The 16,445-nt window shown below is 41.5% G+C and overlaps 1 protein-coding gene across 5 annotated transcripts in view; it reads right to left on the bottom strand.

Annotated features, from left to right (window-relative positions):
* CNOT1 (CCR4-NOT transcription complex subunit 1) overlaps positions 1-16,445 on the bottom strand; it is a gene marked incomplete at its 5' end in the record, with an annotated part of 53,290 nt that overhangs the window by 24,511 nt on the left and 12,334 nt on the right. For 4 of the 5 annotated variants that reach the window (XM_082005794.1, XM_082005796.1, XM_082005795.1 and 1 more), the window contains 11 exons: positions 1,214-1,500; positions 2,321-2,445; positions 3,620-3,766; positions 4,191-4,392; positions 5,759-5,909; positions 10,270-10,421; positions 10,657-10,779; positions 11,894-12,013; positions 13,545-13,785; positions 14,713-14,840; positions 16,232-16,402. In XM_082005794.1, the coding sequence (XP_081861920.1) occupies positions 1,214-1,500; positions 2,321-2,445; positions 3,620-3,766; positions 4,191-4,392; positions 5,759-5,909; positions 10,270-10,421; positions 10,657-10,779; positions 11,894-12,013; positions 13,545-13,785; positions 14,713-14,840; positions 16,232-16,402 (1,847 nt within the window). The remainder of the gene's footprint in view (positions 1-1,213; positions 1,501-2,320; positions 2,446-3,619; positions 3,767-4,190; positions 4,393-5,758; positions 5,910-10,269; positions 10,422-10,656; positions 10,780-11,893; positions 12,014-13,544; positions 13,786-14,712; positions 14,841-16,231; positions 16,403-16,445) is intronic. The other variant, XM_082005798.1, reaches the window with a different exon arrangement.

The raw sequence follows: 16,445 nt of genomic DNA, 5'->3' as shown, positions 1-16,445 counted from the left end.
CACAGAATTACTTCTGGAGTCCTCTCAGCTGCTGTGATATAAACAAAGCATTTTCTACTACGTACTTTTTGTTGCAAAACCCATTTGAAATTAATTCATCTAACACCAAAACACAAGGTTTATTCACAGCAACTCTTCTTATCCTACAACTTGGTGCTTCTGACCGAGCACACAATTGCACTTACATTCAGTGTTTGCAGTACGATTATTGGATAAGTAATTCATAGTCTGGCTTAGTATATTTTAAACAGCAAATCAGAGTGCCCCTAACACCCAAGACAGAAGCTTCACCTATGCACACCAATTATTATAGCTCTACTTATGAATGCTAGACACTCTACTTAAAATGGTTCTCAAGAGGAGTAAGAAGGCACTTAAGTCTCAAGTATGTCAGCCTTAAGTGTCTTTATTCATTCTGTTCAGCTAACTCCACAACACAATATCCAACTACGAATGCTGCAAGCAACAGCTTTTCTTACAGACAAAATGCTGCAGGGCAGATGAACTATTAAAGGAGGATAAGGACAGAAGATAACGTGTTCCTTGCTTATGAGTCCACACTTCAAGTCCATGTATTTCTAGTCATTACATAATTCCAGGAAGCTTTCTAATAGTTTTCAAGTTCATGTATCTTCTTCCAAAATTGAGATTTTTTTTCCCATGAGTGTACACTGTCCTGCCTACTACTGCAGCCTGCCTTGAGAGCTTCCTCTATCTGCAATCCACTAAAAGCTTTCTCAAAGCTTTTTTTTTTGAGATACTTTTTGCTATACTTGAGGTTTCTGTGTAAAACCAAAATCCTAGAGCTTAGTTCCTCCCCAGTCTTTCAGTAATGAACAGTGCAAATAGCACTCCACTAGAATGTTCCTGTAAAGAGTAACGACATTCACCCCATTTCTAACATGACAACTGCATCCAACTCAACATCTAGCTGAATTATTTTTATAAACAAGTCTGCTAAGCAGTTTCACCATCTCAGTTTGTCCCACATTTACACAGGTAACACATTGATTTAAAGAACAGGTCACCTTTTAACCAGCACATTAGCACGTTTTGTTTCAGCTCGGCAGATCTCTAAAGTAATCCCGAAGTTGAGATGTGTAAATTCCTAACATATAAGCAATTTTGTACTGCGTAATTAGAGCAGGTTCAAAGTTAACAAGACATTACATGTACTGCTACAAGTATTACCAAAAAAAAACCTCACACTTACCTATTTTTAAATCTATCTAGTGCAGCAATACCAAAATAGTACATTTTGGATGCAAAAGGCTTTCGTAAGGCTTCAAGAACATAGCGCAGGGCCAGGCCCAATGCCATGTAAGTAACCAGTCCTTTCTCTATTATCCCACCGAAGAGGCAGGCTGTTATGTGCAGCTCTTTATCTGGGTACTGGGGAAAGAAACGGTATTCCTCAAACAAGTTCCTCAGCATACAGTTAAACACTTCTCGCTCCCGTTTGATGTTGGAGTCCTTAAACCTCTGCAGCATTTCCAAGACCTGCAAAGAAATTGGAAATGGTTACCAACAGATTTGCTTTATTTCAAGAGTTTCTACAGGTTTCAAGAGTGCTTGCAACTACTAAGGTCAACTGCACTACCACAAGATAGACTGCAAAATAACTGCTTCAAGAAAATCTCATTTTAGCTAGTAGGCACTACATCACTACAACAAGCTTCCTCTTCAGACTCTTCTCCCCTTTAAGTAACTGTCTTCACATAAACTTTTTTGTGACCGCCTACTCCCTTGCTTCAAAATTAGAAAAATGAAAATGAATGTTCAGTGTCTTCCATAATTTATAACCACACAAATACATTAAAGTAAATTTGAAGTACTTCAAAGAGCAAGTACATCAGACTGATAACTAGTCTCATAGAGACTAACTAAAATAATTGTCGAAGCTCAGAAGGTAGAGCTTAGGACATCTTTAGCAGTTGTAGTCAGTTTTAGAAACTTCAAAACCAAAAATATTCAAGCTAAGTGCAATTTATACAGACTGTTTAGAGGCACACTTACACAAGCTTCCACTCCACATTGAGCTCTTCCCACATAGATAGTTAATTAACACTCCTAAAATGATGCTAAAGTCTTCAGTCCACAGAAGACAAAGCTGAATGTAATGGTCAGCTACAAGTTTACTCTGACATCATGCTGCCTCAGAAATACACCATTTCAACCAAGCAAAAAAAGCAATGCTGCAAGCACCTACCACTAGCCCTTTGCTATCTTCCACTAAAACTAATACATGAAGGAATAATTGCTACCACCTTTATAGCAAGTCTCTGCACAGGTGATGCAACTGCTACAGAAGAGAACTCACCTCATCTACAGACATGGTTGGATGTGGTGGATGGTTGTAAATACGCTGGAAGTAGCTGTTTGCCTCATCATCTATTTCTTTGCTAAAGTGCTGGTTAGCCTCTGGCCACACCTGAGATAAGTCAGCTGTTAAAAAAGGGAAGAGGGTATCATTCTCAGAACAACTTCAGGCAGTCAATTTCACAGAATCATTTAGGTTGCATCTAGTCCTTTTCAACTCTTCCACCAACCCGTGTAAAACCTGCTAGTTCTCCTGAAGAGCAGGATACTTAACCTTTCTAGTAGACAGGAATTGTTATTTAAGAATCCGTTTTCAATCTGTTATATTTATCCAAGAGAACTGAATCCTAAGACAGAATTAACCTCATACTGTTGTATTCCTAGAACCCATTGCATCCCAAGCTAACCTCAACTGACACTTAAACTAAACAAATGCAAAACAGACTAGAATAAAGCATGCTACACAACACTAACATGCAGACAAGCTTTCACACAAACGTTCAGGCCAGTCAGCGAGCGTCAACTGAGTTTATACTGAATGCTCAAGCCCAAAAATATAAGCCAACGGTCACTACAGCCACCTCTACCGTACATCTGTAGAGATCAGTAACTTTGCTTTTATGGAGGAGCTATCAAAGGAGACTGAGATATGTAATAACAGCAATGCTGAAGGTTTAGCATATGGCTATGCTTCCTAAAGGCACTGTTTGATTGCTTAAGCATTTCATTGCTTAAATATTTCACTGTCAGCATACCTCAGAGGCATAAATGAGTTAAGGATAATGGCTCAGTGTTAGCGACCAAATTATTCCTTCCAAAAACTGCATTCCCACCAACTTATGCTAGTCTTTCTTTCCACTGTTGCAGTCTAATTCACTGCTTTACCTGTCAAGTTCTCTGCTGCAACAGGACCTTACCCAGGTAGCTGTGTTTAACCTTGTTACAAACAAAACAAAATCTACCCTCTTACCAGATGCACACGATTCTCTCTGAAGAGCAGGACAATGCTTTGGTTCAAAACACAGCACGACAAAAAAGGACACAGAAACACGCTGTTCATGCAAATCCATAACATGTTATATTTTACACTAACAGCTGCTTTTTTTTAACAACCTCTCCCCCTGGCCACTTGGCAAGCTTAGTATAGAAGTTTAGAAGCACCTTTTTCAGACTAACGGCTAATACTAGAGCCACGTTTCTAACATTTACCACCTACATATCCGAGCCTCCCCTGAAGAAAACGCAGATTAACTGCAGACCACAGTCACACTTCACAGCCACAGACAACACTACCACTTACAAGGTTTCATCTTACTCTGCTGGAACGTAGGCTGGTTCAGTCCAGATGTGCTCAGCTTCCTTTGCACGAATGGGTCGTTGTTGACTGCAGGAAGGCCCAGGGCTCCGGTTCCTATGCCAGTCAGGCTACCCGTAGTAAGACCACCTACTGAAAAGCAAACCTGTAGTAAGATCACCTAGTGAAAAGCAAACAACTGGTCATCTCAGTTGCACCCTTCACCACACGCACTTATCACTCCCAGCACTTGCCATTTCCAAGAACTCAGAGCTGTATAGCCTCATAACTATCCAATATCAGTTTTATCTCAAGCAATTCCTCACCTCTGTCCCAACCTAAACCAATGCTGCTAAAAATCTCCCAAAACTCACCCTCTTGACTCTCCAACTTTTTACCTGTTGCAGCTGCAACACTCTGCCCAAGTGCTGTTTCAGCAGTGACCTAGGAGCGACGACTGTGTAGTTCCCTCCCACACAACACACAGCTATCTGTCCAGTATTTCCAACCCTAGCAATGACAGTGCCTTCACTCAGCCACATCAAAAATACAAAACACTCCCCGCAGACAGCAGTACCTGGAAGCTGTGAAGAGAGTCCTCCGATGCCACTGAAACCTGTTGTCTGGTTTTGGGTGGAAAGAGGGGGGAACGCTTTTGCTGGTGACTGAGGAGTACTGAACGCAGAGCCCAAGTTTGGAGGGAAGCCTTGCATGCTCTGGGTATGAGGAGCAGCTGAGCCACCTAAACTAAGAGATGCCATTCCTGCAAGCGAGTCGATCTGAACGAAGAAAGGAAGATTATACACAGGCATCCATAAAGCACAATCAAGCTGATTTTTGGCAGGTTTTGTACAAAGACAGCTACACATCAAAACATTCCTGAGAAGAGCTTTTCTGCATGGTTACTTTAAATTCTGAAGTCATCCAGATCACCCCAAAAGATTAGTTTGTCTACAGAACGCGACTGCACTTTTTCTTCTACAATCCCATATCATCCTATTCAATCAGAGGTTTTACAGAAAGGCTGATTGCTCCGCAGTCTCTAGTTAAGCGTAATGCAGCTGTAAACGCTTATAAGAAGTGGCACAGATTTTTACACCAGAGTAGTTTACGCTCTGCGGTTTGCGACCTCAGACCTCACCCCAAAACTTACAAAGGCTATTTCATATCAAGCTTAGAGTATTTTTGACTGTCTGATTGACCCCATTATGCTCACTTTTCACAGGTAAATACCTGAATGCAGCCTTCGATAAAAAGCATTAAGACCTGGGTGATGAGTAGGAGGGCAGGCACAATGCCAGCTGACAAAGCAGTAAGTTAAGAGCTCCTGACTAGGAACAGCAGAAAATTCTGTTATCTACCCAAAAGACAGCATGACTACAGACTAACATCTGCTGCTCTATTTCTTCACATCAGTTACTTGCAGCAGGTTGCCACGATATTTGGTACATCTGATGAGCAACTTCAATAAAGCAACAATTTACCAGGAAACTGCTCTCTGTATTTAGTTTACGTAAGCTACTGATGCTTCAGCCATTCTTAAATGCTGAGTTGCCACTATTTCATGGGAAAAACTTGTCACAACTTTAAAATCTGCCATTGAATGTCATTGCTAGAAGCAAAACCTGTCTAATGTGTTGCTCCCAAAGGAGGAAGGGATGATGAGTGGCAGGGAGTAACTTAAATGTACCTTGTTTTTAAAAGAGCAGTTCAGTTGAGAGCTGAAGAGCCCCAGTTATAACAAGTCCTTACGCTCTAGCACTGTTGCTTGGCCCGTGAAGCTACAAACAAGACACATCAGGTTCAAAGGCAGTGCTTAATTCTCAAAAGTCTTAGTAAATTTTAGCACTATAAAAGAAACCCTCAGTTATTTTAAATAAACCAAATCTCTGTCCCTCCTCAGTGCTCCCATCCTGCTATACTTCAGTTACTTCTTACAGACATTTGTGAAGTGAAAGACAGCTCTGAACTACAAGCCTCAAGCATTATTCTGTAGTTACAAGCAAGTTATCTATACATGCAAGCATAAAACTAAGGGAGCCAGATGATGTTTTACTTAGTCCTGCTGAAAGAGCTCCAACAGTGCAGCAGAACTAACGCTAAATCAACACCACCTTCTCAAAATGCAGCATGTTATTTCTCTACCTGTACAGGAGAGATGGCATCCAAGCTGCTAGCACTGGGTGGGCGTCCTTTTGGCATGACTCCAGGAGGTGGCTGTCTAGCCTTGTTCATGACATTACTGCAGTTAGCTACCATGGTAAGGATGGTCTCTGACAGCTCCTGAGAAACACTCCTAGAACAGAAAAGCAGGATAGTGAACCACGTAACATTCATGAAACCAAGGCCCCCTTGGTTTTCCTACAGAAATTGGGGCCACATTTCACAAACAGAAGTTGCAAAATTTCTGAAGCTACATTTTGTTATCTGCAAAACTTGCATCAGAGCAGGTCCCAAGAGAAACGTCTATATGTAAATAGAAAATTTTAAACTGTAGTTCTAAAAATTAATCTCCAGTAGAATATTCCTTTGTCTTCAATAATTCAAATACTGTTCTACAGTTACCCCAGAAAGTAATGACTTACAGGAAAGCTGGGATACGTCCCCATGTGGCTCCAAAGGCCCTTGGAAGAGCAGACTATCTACAATAGTCTTTTGTCTGCTGGTGCCCATATTATGGGCTACATACAGCTCAGCCTCATGAATTAATACGTACAATAACTGATGTTGTGATCCATTGTTCAAATCTGCTCCTCAAGGCTCCTTCCTGTCCCCAGACTTCACTGTTCTTCGTTATTCCCATTTCAAATCCCGTTACACACAAGGTTTCTCCAAAAGAGGAGATACAACATGACTACAGGTCGGGCTACACACTCAAAGACAAGAAGGATGAGAGGCAAATACCACCACCCGCTGCACTAAAATTCACCTGTCTATAAACTGAAAGATATGCTTCGTGCACTAACATTAAACCAAACCAGAGACAGGAAACCTAACTATTCAAGGAAATTATAATCAAAAGCCAACAGAAAACTCAAACTTAGGCATGAAGACATTGCACAATCAAGAGCAGTCAGTACCTCTTTCCAAAGTGTTCCACACCTGACTGCCAGGTTCCCAAACTGGAAGGAAAGCCAGCTCTGCTGCTGACATATCTAACCACAAACATACTAACACAACACTAACATCTTCCTTTCGGAAAACACAGCCAGTTATTTACAGCTTTCCTGAACTTTAGTTCTACCTTTTCAGTCAGAACAGCTAAAGCAGCAGACTTCTTCCCGTAATGGTGCAACTATACCAACACAGCTTTGTTAAGCTTGTCTGGAGATTCCTCATTTTAATTGAATTTTCACAAGCTTTTACTGCACAGCTGTTGGGATGAGGGAAAAAGGAATCATCCTGACAATGCAGGAAAACAAAGTTGCTTTCATTAAAAGCAAGGAACTTGGGGAGGAGTGTATGAAAAAGCAATCAGAAACCTACCTTCAAAAAAAGCCAACCACAGGGATTTATGTTTCAAGAAAGTGCAACCAGACCTGAAGACAGAGCGCTCTGCGCATGCCACATAGTAGGCTAAGGATCTACAATATGTATTTGCTGGCACCCCAATGCCACACTCTCAGAAATCCCAACATTTAAATGTATCTATCACCAATTAACAGGCAGCACGGTGTTTTTGCTGATGCAGGAGGCATTCCAGTATCTTGCAACACTGCAGCTAATCAGGGAACGGGACTGGGGACTCAAGAGCTGAGTCCACACATGGTTAACACACTCAATCTTTTTTTTGGTAGCAGTTAAGTTTACAGTCTTTATGCTTAAATACTATAGCACGCTTTAGTAAAACAAATTGCAATTTGCTGTAGATAGATAATATGGCAGCCCACAATGAAGACTGAGACAGGCTTGCAATCCTAGAGTTTGGTATTTGTGGTGACTACTTAGGCCATCCATGCTTTGGAACGAACCACTAACCATATTATGTCCTGCCATCCCGATAGATTGAAGGTTAATTTTGTTATCGTGTCAAAAGAGACACTGCTGTATCAAGATGCAAACATCCACATATTTTTAGATAGTACAAAACTGCATGTTTTCACAAAAAAACCCCCTGCATTTGAGGCAAATGATACGAAGAAGTAGGTGGGCATGATTTGATAACTAGATCTTAAAGAAAATGCTCCTATTTTCAAGTTTTACATAAAAATATATTCAGGCATCTAACCTAATCAGTGCCATTCCTGGAAGAGAACTAGGGGAAAACCGCAGGAAGGATATCTTTGAAATATGAGTACGCAGGAAAGCCAGGGACCACCATCAGCTAGTCCTACAGGAACAAAACTGTCAGCTTAAGGGAGGCTCCACCTTGCTGGAATAACAAGTTCACATCTCTTCTATTTATTTTTTTTTAACCCTTTTTTACAAAGCAAAGAAAGGCCTTTTCATTCCCCTAGGGACAGGTAGGCAGAAGCCTTTTCCCTCCTTGAGGCAGGGACTGGGAAGGAATGACCTTTCCTCATGCTGACACACTTGGACCGTGCTGGACACGACTGCATGGAAGAGGCACGGCTGCCCCTCTCAACTCACTGCGGCTCCTTGAGGGGAGGACTTCTCATGAGCGCTTCGTTACCAAATCACGTGCTTGCTCAGCCTGCCGTGCCTGCAACCACCCTGACTTCATTTAAAAAAAAAAAACAAAACAAAACACTCAGTAATAAGAGGAACACTTCTTTTTGAAGCCTCACTGCTACACGATGCCACAACTGCAGTGCTCACCACTGATAACAAGTTGTACCAAAAATAAAGAGCCTCAGAACATGCAGGGTCCTGGTGGCTAAGAAAAGTGTCTCCCTGGACACAAAACAGGACAAGAATTAACTGCAGCCTAATTAAAGCGCAGGCTCCTAAATCAACAGATTTAGGAGGAGATGGCAGACTTCAGCTAGCAAAAGTGGAACTACCCTCCCAGACGTATTTAATATTTACTGCGATTTTAATCTTCTAGTCTTTACAATGCCTGCTTCCGTGCGTGAAACCTAAGCTAATCAAAGCACTTGCTTCATGAAAGAAATCCAAGCATTTTCTTTTTAAAGCTCAAAGAGAATAACTAATGGAAAATGACTGCAAGTAGGTCACATTCTTGCATAAGAGGGAATACAAGTAGCTATAAAAAGACACCAAAAGCTCAGAGAATTGTGCCAGTAGAGAACCAGTGGCTTTTGGAATTAATTGAATAAATAAAACTTGGTAACACATTAAGATTCAGAACACAGTGACATTAGATGCAAGTCAAGTCTACAGTTAACTGTTAAACCTCTAAAATCTGGACATGATAGCATGCAAAATAATGAATATAGGTTAATTTGTGAACTATAGGCTCAAAAGATGCACTTTGAGTTGAAAAGTAACAGCCATCTTTTCAGTCCAAGCGGCATGCTAGACCATTGTATTTCAGAAGCAGTATTTCAACATCGTTTTGAAGTTTAATTGCACAGGTCACAGTAGAAATCAGGAGAATTCTTTCTCCTAAAAAAAAAAAAACTTGCAGATATCTCAAATTGCCTTCCAGCTCAAATACCCAGTGTGACAATTCTATGTTGATACTCATTTCCAAGCGTTTACTGGAGAGCCAAGAAATCATCCTGGATACCTTTAAAAATGTTTCTTACATCTTTCAGGACAACACCAGCTAAGCCAAGGGATGCAATATAAGCCTCAGATCAGGTAACACGCACTCAGACATGCCAGCCTCCTTTGATGTCAAAATTTAACACCGAAACCAGCACCATTTCCAGCTTTCTCTGGCTCGTATGTCACACTATGCTATTCCTAGTTATCTTTGAAATATCGCTGCAGTTAAATACCATCTTGATCTGACAGCATCAAGAAGTGACATCACAAATATTTTACAACATTCAGTCACTTTTACTACATGTGAACACAGTATTTAAAAAAACGATTTCTCCAATTTCGATTTCCATCAGCCTTTCTGTAGTCTACCCCTCCCTCCAGCAGGTAAGACAGCTCTCTAGGACCCACGCTTCCTTCTTCTGGACTTCAGCTAAACAATCTGAACTGCAAAAGATCTTAGGTATTTTCCATCCTTTGACTACCTTGAGACCATCTCAAATGAATACAACAGAAGTTACACATGTCTAGTTTCAGTCTCAATTACATTACAATCACCACTTACCACTTTTCTCTTACACATAAGGACTGCATTAGCCCTTTCCGCTAGGGTAGTAACCACACACGGAGGCATTTGCTTAATGCAATCACAAAATCCTTTATTCAGTCACTGTTTTCTAAAGATGCTGTCCTTTTCTGTAGTTATGGCCTGTATTGCTTTTTGTCCAAATTACAGCCCTGTATCTAGTCATTAACAACCCAGGATCTGACTAACCAGCCACCCCCCAGTTATCAAGGTCACCTCACCTGTTTGATTATAAAAACAAGAACACTAAGCTCTTGTGACCTAGCCTACAACAAAGGTTTCAGTGCAAAGTTAAACATACTACTGAACCTATCCCTGCAAGCTTATCTATTCTCATTAACCCCATTCTCCATGTGAAATTCCAAACCAGCTGTGACCACGTGCCAGCAAACAAGTTACAAACAGATTACGCATGCAGAGTAAGACATATAATCCTTACCCAGCACAAGCTTGCAGACATGCCAACATAGTCGCCAAGGTTTCTGGAGGAAGCTGTGCGCTTTTGGGCTGATCTTTTTCTGGAGCAAGGCCACCCAGGATAGATGGGCATCTTCTCTTTAAGAAAGTCATACAGGCCTGGATGAAGGGCTCCTGAGGAAAGAAACAAATTTTATCTTAATCTCCCAAACTGCATCCAAGTCACTATTTCAAACTTGGCAATTGCACCATGGAAAGAATCACACTAAGCTATTATAGTTCAGTGAAAACATTGAACTATCAGACCATGGACACTTTCCACAACTTTAAAGCTACTTATAAAATTGCTAAAGTGACTTAAGTTAGTCACTGATAGAGTGCAGAAATAAAGAGAAAAATCCTGCTTTACCCCATGCTCCCGAATTTTATCTGTGAGCCATTTGTCAAGTTTGAGGTATTCCCGTCGAGAGGCAAGTGCAGCAAGGTCAATAACAAAGGCAAATGGAGTACCATTTAGCAGCATTGACAAGGCCTAAAGAAAAAAAATCAGAAGACTACTAGTGAAGACACAAGGATACCCTTTCTCCTTTCTTTTCTTTCTAATCCCCATATACTTTTTAGTAAAGAAGTCTTGCTATCACATGCTGCTATGCTTTCTTTGTCAACAAAAGGACTGGCACTATCAGCTTCACTACAGCTTGCTCGTGAGACAAGTAAGCCAGAGCCCTCATTTGAAATCACGAACCCTACCTTCTTTGAAGAGACCTTGTGCTTACAGTTTTAAATTCCTCTATGTGAAAATCCACCAGCAAAGTGGCCAAGAGCTGCCAAGTTGATATTGCAACAAAATTAATCAGAAAAGCCGAACATCAAGCAGACCTCAGAGTCACTTTGAACATATCTTGCTCAAAGTGTTAATCTTTGAACACAGTAACTGCTCCAAAACTGACCTGAAGCAGCAGTTGATGCTCTTGCACTTTGAGACAACCAATTAACTTGCATCTAACTTTAGGAAGCAATAGAAGGCCTCAAAGTAGTCACTCACAACTTCCAGTCCCTTTTGAGAATGTGTGAACAAGTGAAAAGTAGCAGTATTTTTAAGAAATCCCTGTTCCATTATGCTTAGCAGAGCCACCTTCACACCAATATCTAAGGCCTATTTTCTACTTTCCCATTTCAATGTTATTCAGGGTTAAAACAGTCAAAGCTCTCCCTGGATTTACAGCACATTCACATAGCAAGCAGTTCTATTACACTGCCTCAAGTTACTGGTCAGCTAAGCCACGATAACCAACTCCACTGCAAACACCAAGTAAGATGTCTTGGGTTCACAACTGGACAGGCCAAGAAGCATCTGTAGGGAGATACCACAACTCAGCTGAAGAGCACTTGAACATAGGCTGGGTTTTCTAGTTTTTTGTTTGTGGTTTTTTTTTGTTGTTGTTGTTGTTTTTGGGGTTTTTTTGGTGTGGGTTTTTTTTTTTTAAGATGAAGTACAGTGGCAATAACTGAATTCAGACATGCTTAAACAAAGTAATCCTTACTAAATTAGTCACATCTAAGTTAAGCTTAGCCTTTGATAAAAGATGAGCAAGCCTGCATAAGAGATGAGACAGAAAATGGCAGCAGCATTTTGCAAAACTCACCTTCAAGTCTTGCGCCACATCAAGAATACGTGACAATTTTGCCTGGTCATACTGCTCCCCTCTCATGTACCATTCTGCCATTGCATGCATGATAAGCTGACGAATTGAAGGAGACTGACCCTAAGGAAAAGTAAATTAGGATCGTACTTCATGCCTCTAGGAAAAGGATCAACTATGTGAACATTAAGTCAGCTATTTTAGCTCTAAAACTTAACATGCAAACACATCTATTCTTTATCTTCAGAGTTGGGGTCTTTTTGTGCAGCAATAAACTACCTGGAAGCTACAACTAAAGGAGGCATAATGACTACAAATGGTAAGTATGTACATCCCCATCTGTCTCCTGCCACTGTACAGGTCTAATTCCTCTCAATTGTAGAGAAATTCCTTTTGGAATATGCAAACCATTTACAAAATGTTATGCCAGACGTGATGTCCTGAAGTGAGAATTGCAACATCACACTAACACGGAAAACAGAGTTATCTAGCTCTTTGCTCACACAGGGGCAATTTTAAACTACAACACAACTAAGATTTTCATGGCAGCAAGGGTTTTGCTTAAAGGTTGCCTCATTTGGAGAAGTGAAACGTCCTGAAGTTGTGGAATGGCACCATGTCACATGGCAGCCATCATTTTGTACTTTATTCTGAAGCCTACCCTGCAGAAAAATTCCATATTCTGCCATTTTGAGACCTTAGGCAAAAAGCACATCACTTTTATCCTACCCATCTCTTCATCAATTTAACAACTTTTATCAGGAAAAATATAAAATGTTCATAGCATTTCAGATAGCAAATAGCCATAATTTTGCAGTGAACGTGGACCACGACCTCGGAGGTCAAGTTTTTATTAACTCTACTTGAACAGAGCAAGACGTTCCCTCATGCAGATTCCCTCCAGAGGCTTCCCCTGCTTTAAGTTTCTTCTTGTGACTCCTATCCACTTAGCTACCAGTGGACATAATGATGAAGGTCATAACAAAAGGCAAATCCATAAAAGCCTACTTGTTTGCCCATTAAAAGCATGGGATTTGCATAGTTACCCTGTCTCTACATGGAAGCTCTCCTAGAAAAGGGTCAGCAGCCAGTCCAAAGTTTCCAGAAAACACCTTAGACTCTTAAAATTTATGGTACAAGTAGTTTCTTTATACCTAGAATAGCCTCTATCTTTTAGCAAGCACAATGGAGATTATTTTGGTTTAAACCTCTTACTGCTTCAAGTTTCTACACTTTAAATGTGTGAGGTTGAGAGTTTGGTGGGGAGAGCTGTTGCTGTGGTGAGGTTTTTGGTGTTCTAAAAAAATGTAAAAAAAAAAAAAGAAACTTTGGTCAACTTTAGTTAAAACTGAAAGGTTAAAGAAGTCAAACTGATATTTGGTCTTTACTTTTCCAGGAATATTTTCTCAGTGAACATTATTTCTTTGTTCTGAATACATTTCCCCAAAGAAAATCAAATGACAACAGTTTGCTTCAAGATAGGGAGCAGGCAACTCGTATTACTTCGCATAAACCACTGATAATTTACCTCTTGGGTTTTAAATTACCCGTTTCATAAACCCATACAAGCATTGTTGTTTTAAGTGTTCAACCCATTTAACAAGCTTTCAGTTACATGAACAAGCCACAGGCATGCTCCAGTGAAAATACTGACCTGTCCGTGCCATGCATAGTGCAAAATGATGGCAGAGTTGGGATGGTTGCCGAGGAAAATTGGCATGAGCGTGGAGATGAGTTCATGGCGCAAGGTATGCCAGGACGTGTTGATCTGCAATAAGGCCAATACCAACATATCTGGGCAATGCTTGATAGGAAAACTGAAGAGCTGCTTAACCTGCTCGTACTGTCCCACTTCTGCCAATCGTAACAGAGATTCAATCAAATCCAGGCTCTTCCTAACAGAAGAAAAGAAACAAATAGACAATACCCCCCAAAGTTACAAAATAGTTAGCTTACAGGATCCTTCAAGCATTTTGTAGCAACAACTGTAAGCTGCTATAATGCAAAGCCCACTGCAAACAACCTGATATTGCAGCTCTCCTCACATTGGGAAGAGGGAGAATTGAAAGCTGATGTTCAAAACCTCAGCTTGAGGGGGATCACTTGGATAATTTAGCTTGAAACATGCTTCCAGAAATGGAATACAATTTTAAAAACACCTCCCAGTCTCCACCTGTGAAACCTAGCGAAGATATTCTACAAGTTTTGTCTGCTTTACAGGCAAGTGATCATTGCCACATTCCCCAATTTACCCGTATTCCCCATCCTCCAATTCCCCTATTTTGGGCTGTACAATGGAAATAGAAGCAAATATCTTCACTGAAATCATCTACACAGCTATAACAAAAAGAAGGGGTGTAAGGGTCAGCTCAGAAAGTCACCCTTGTCAGCTTTATGCAATAACTCAGCAATAGCTATACAAATGTACTATTTAAATCCCAGGACTTCTTTCATACAAGTAGAGAAAGCTTCTCTAATGTCATCCTGGGAAAAAACAACTTAAATTCATGCCTTCTCTATCTCCTCCTCTCAGCTCACAGTATCTCCCCAAATACCTCAGCAGAAATTCTCCAGACAGCCAGAACATGCCAAAAAAAGCAAGAACCGGCAGTACATTTTCAGGTATTATGGAAGTACACAGGGAGTTCTGATAATATGAGAACTTTCACCCATCAAACATGGAACAACTACTAATGGCTGATCTACCGGGATGTACACACAGATACCAATAAATCTGGTTGCATGAAGATAAAGCCACATTCGACCAGAGAAGTAATCTTACTCTAACTCTAGGTATGAAAAGCAGTTGAGAGCAGGTTTACCATGTAGCAATTTCTCGATTGTCGTCCTCTGGTGGTGCTTTCAGGATGTCCGTGGCAACAGTATGACAAGGGTAGTCAGCAAAACAGAAGATGTCAGGGTTTATGAGGGAATGTTGAATGAAGGAGAGCTGGAATAAAAGACATCAAAAATAATTTAGCTATTTAGAGTTTCAGGTTCCTTCATCAACTGCCACATTTCTGAGAACGATGCTAGTCAAAGCAGTGGAGATGAGCCAAGATTTACTATCAGTATGTTTTACCCAAGACTGAACCTCATGCTTTTGCTCCCAGGATTTCTGGAAGTTACAGATACAGGTGTGCTGTAGCCTTTTTGTGTAACCAGGTAAAAACCTCAGAGCACAGCCATGCAGCAACAGTTCTACACTCAGATGCATTACACATCAGAAGTTGGACTGGGAGTTCCAAAACTGGGCAGGAGCGTTGATCTGCTCAAGGGTAGGAAGGCTCTGCAGAGGGACCTGGACAGGCAGGATCAATGGGATGAGGTCAACTGTACGAGGTTTAACGAGGCCAAGTGCCAGGTCCTGCACTTGGGTCACAACAACCCCATGCAACGCTACAGGCTTGGGGAAGAGTGGCTGGAGAGCTGCCTGGTGGAAAAGGACCTGGGGCTGCTGGTCAAGAGCCAGCTGAACATGAGCCAGCAGTGTGCCCAGCAGCATGCCGGCCTGTATCAGCAATAGTGTGGCCAGCAGGACTAGGGAAGTGATCGTGCCGCTGTACTTGGCACTGGGGAGCCCACACCTCAAGTACGGTGTTCGGTGTTGGGCCCTCACTACAAGAAGGACACTTAAGTGCTGGAGCATGTCCGGAGAAGGGCAACGAAGCTGGTGAGGGGTCTGGAGAACAAGTCTGATGAGGAGCAGCTGAGGGAACTGGGATTGTTCAATCTGGAGAAAAGGCGGCTGAGGGGAGACCTCATCGCTCTCTACAACTACCTGAAAGGGGGTTGTGGTGAGGTGGGTGTTGGTCTCTTCTCCCAAGTAACTAGCGATAGGACGAGAAGAAATGGCTTCAAGTTGCACCAGGGGAAGCTTAGATTGGATATTAGGAAAGATTTCTTCACCGAAAGGGTTGTCAAGCATTGGTACAGGCTGCCCAGGGAGGTGGTGGAGTCACCCTCACTGGAGGTGTTCAAAAAAACGTGTGGACGTGGCACTTGGGGACATGGTTTAGTGGGCATGGTGGTGTTGGATTGACAGTTGGACTTGATGATCTTAAGAGTTCTTTTCCAACCTTAATGATTCTAGGATTCTAACTCTGCTAAAACCAAAGATGTTGTCACACATGTGTAGCAGGTGACCATCTCTTCCCAAGCAACACAGACACTGTTCACTTAACAGGCCCTACTTCAGTAATATACCCGAGGTTTATGCCTTACAGGCCAAGTTCTTAGATGACTTGCCTAAAAATTCACGTTACCAGTCCACCAGTCCTGAAGAAATTCAGGAACTCTGCAAGTGTTGTACAGATAAAGCAGAAGTGTTGGTAAACCTACCTGGCCCTCTGCATGCTTCCAAGGTCTGTATATGGCGTTAACTGGAAAAACTTCCATGCCCAGCCCTCTCTGAATGCCAAACACTACAATATGGAGGCCCTTGCTGTCACGAATCTGAAATCCTGGGTGGTCCAGTTCGTAGGTTACTACTTTGAAGTCCAGGCTAGGATTCTGCAACCAGAAAAACAAGCCTCAAACATTACAATCTTTAGTA

The sequence above is a fragment of the Phaethon aethereus genome (genome assembly GCF_964289735.1).
Source record: "Phaethon aethereus genome assembly, chromosome: 13".
Taxonomy (NCBI): domain Eukaryota; kingdom Metazoa; phylum Chordata; class Aves; order Phaethontiformes; family Phaethontidae; genus Phaethon; species Phaethon aethereus.
Note: the sequence above shows the minus strand (reverse complement) of the source record. Positions and strands in the feature narration are given on the sequence as shown.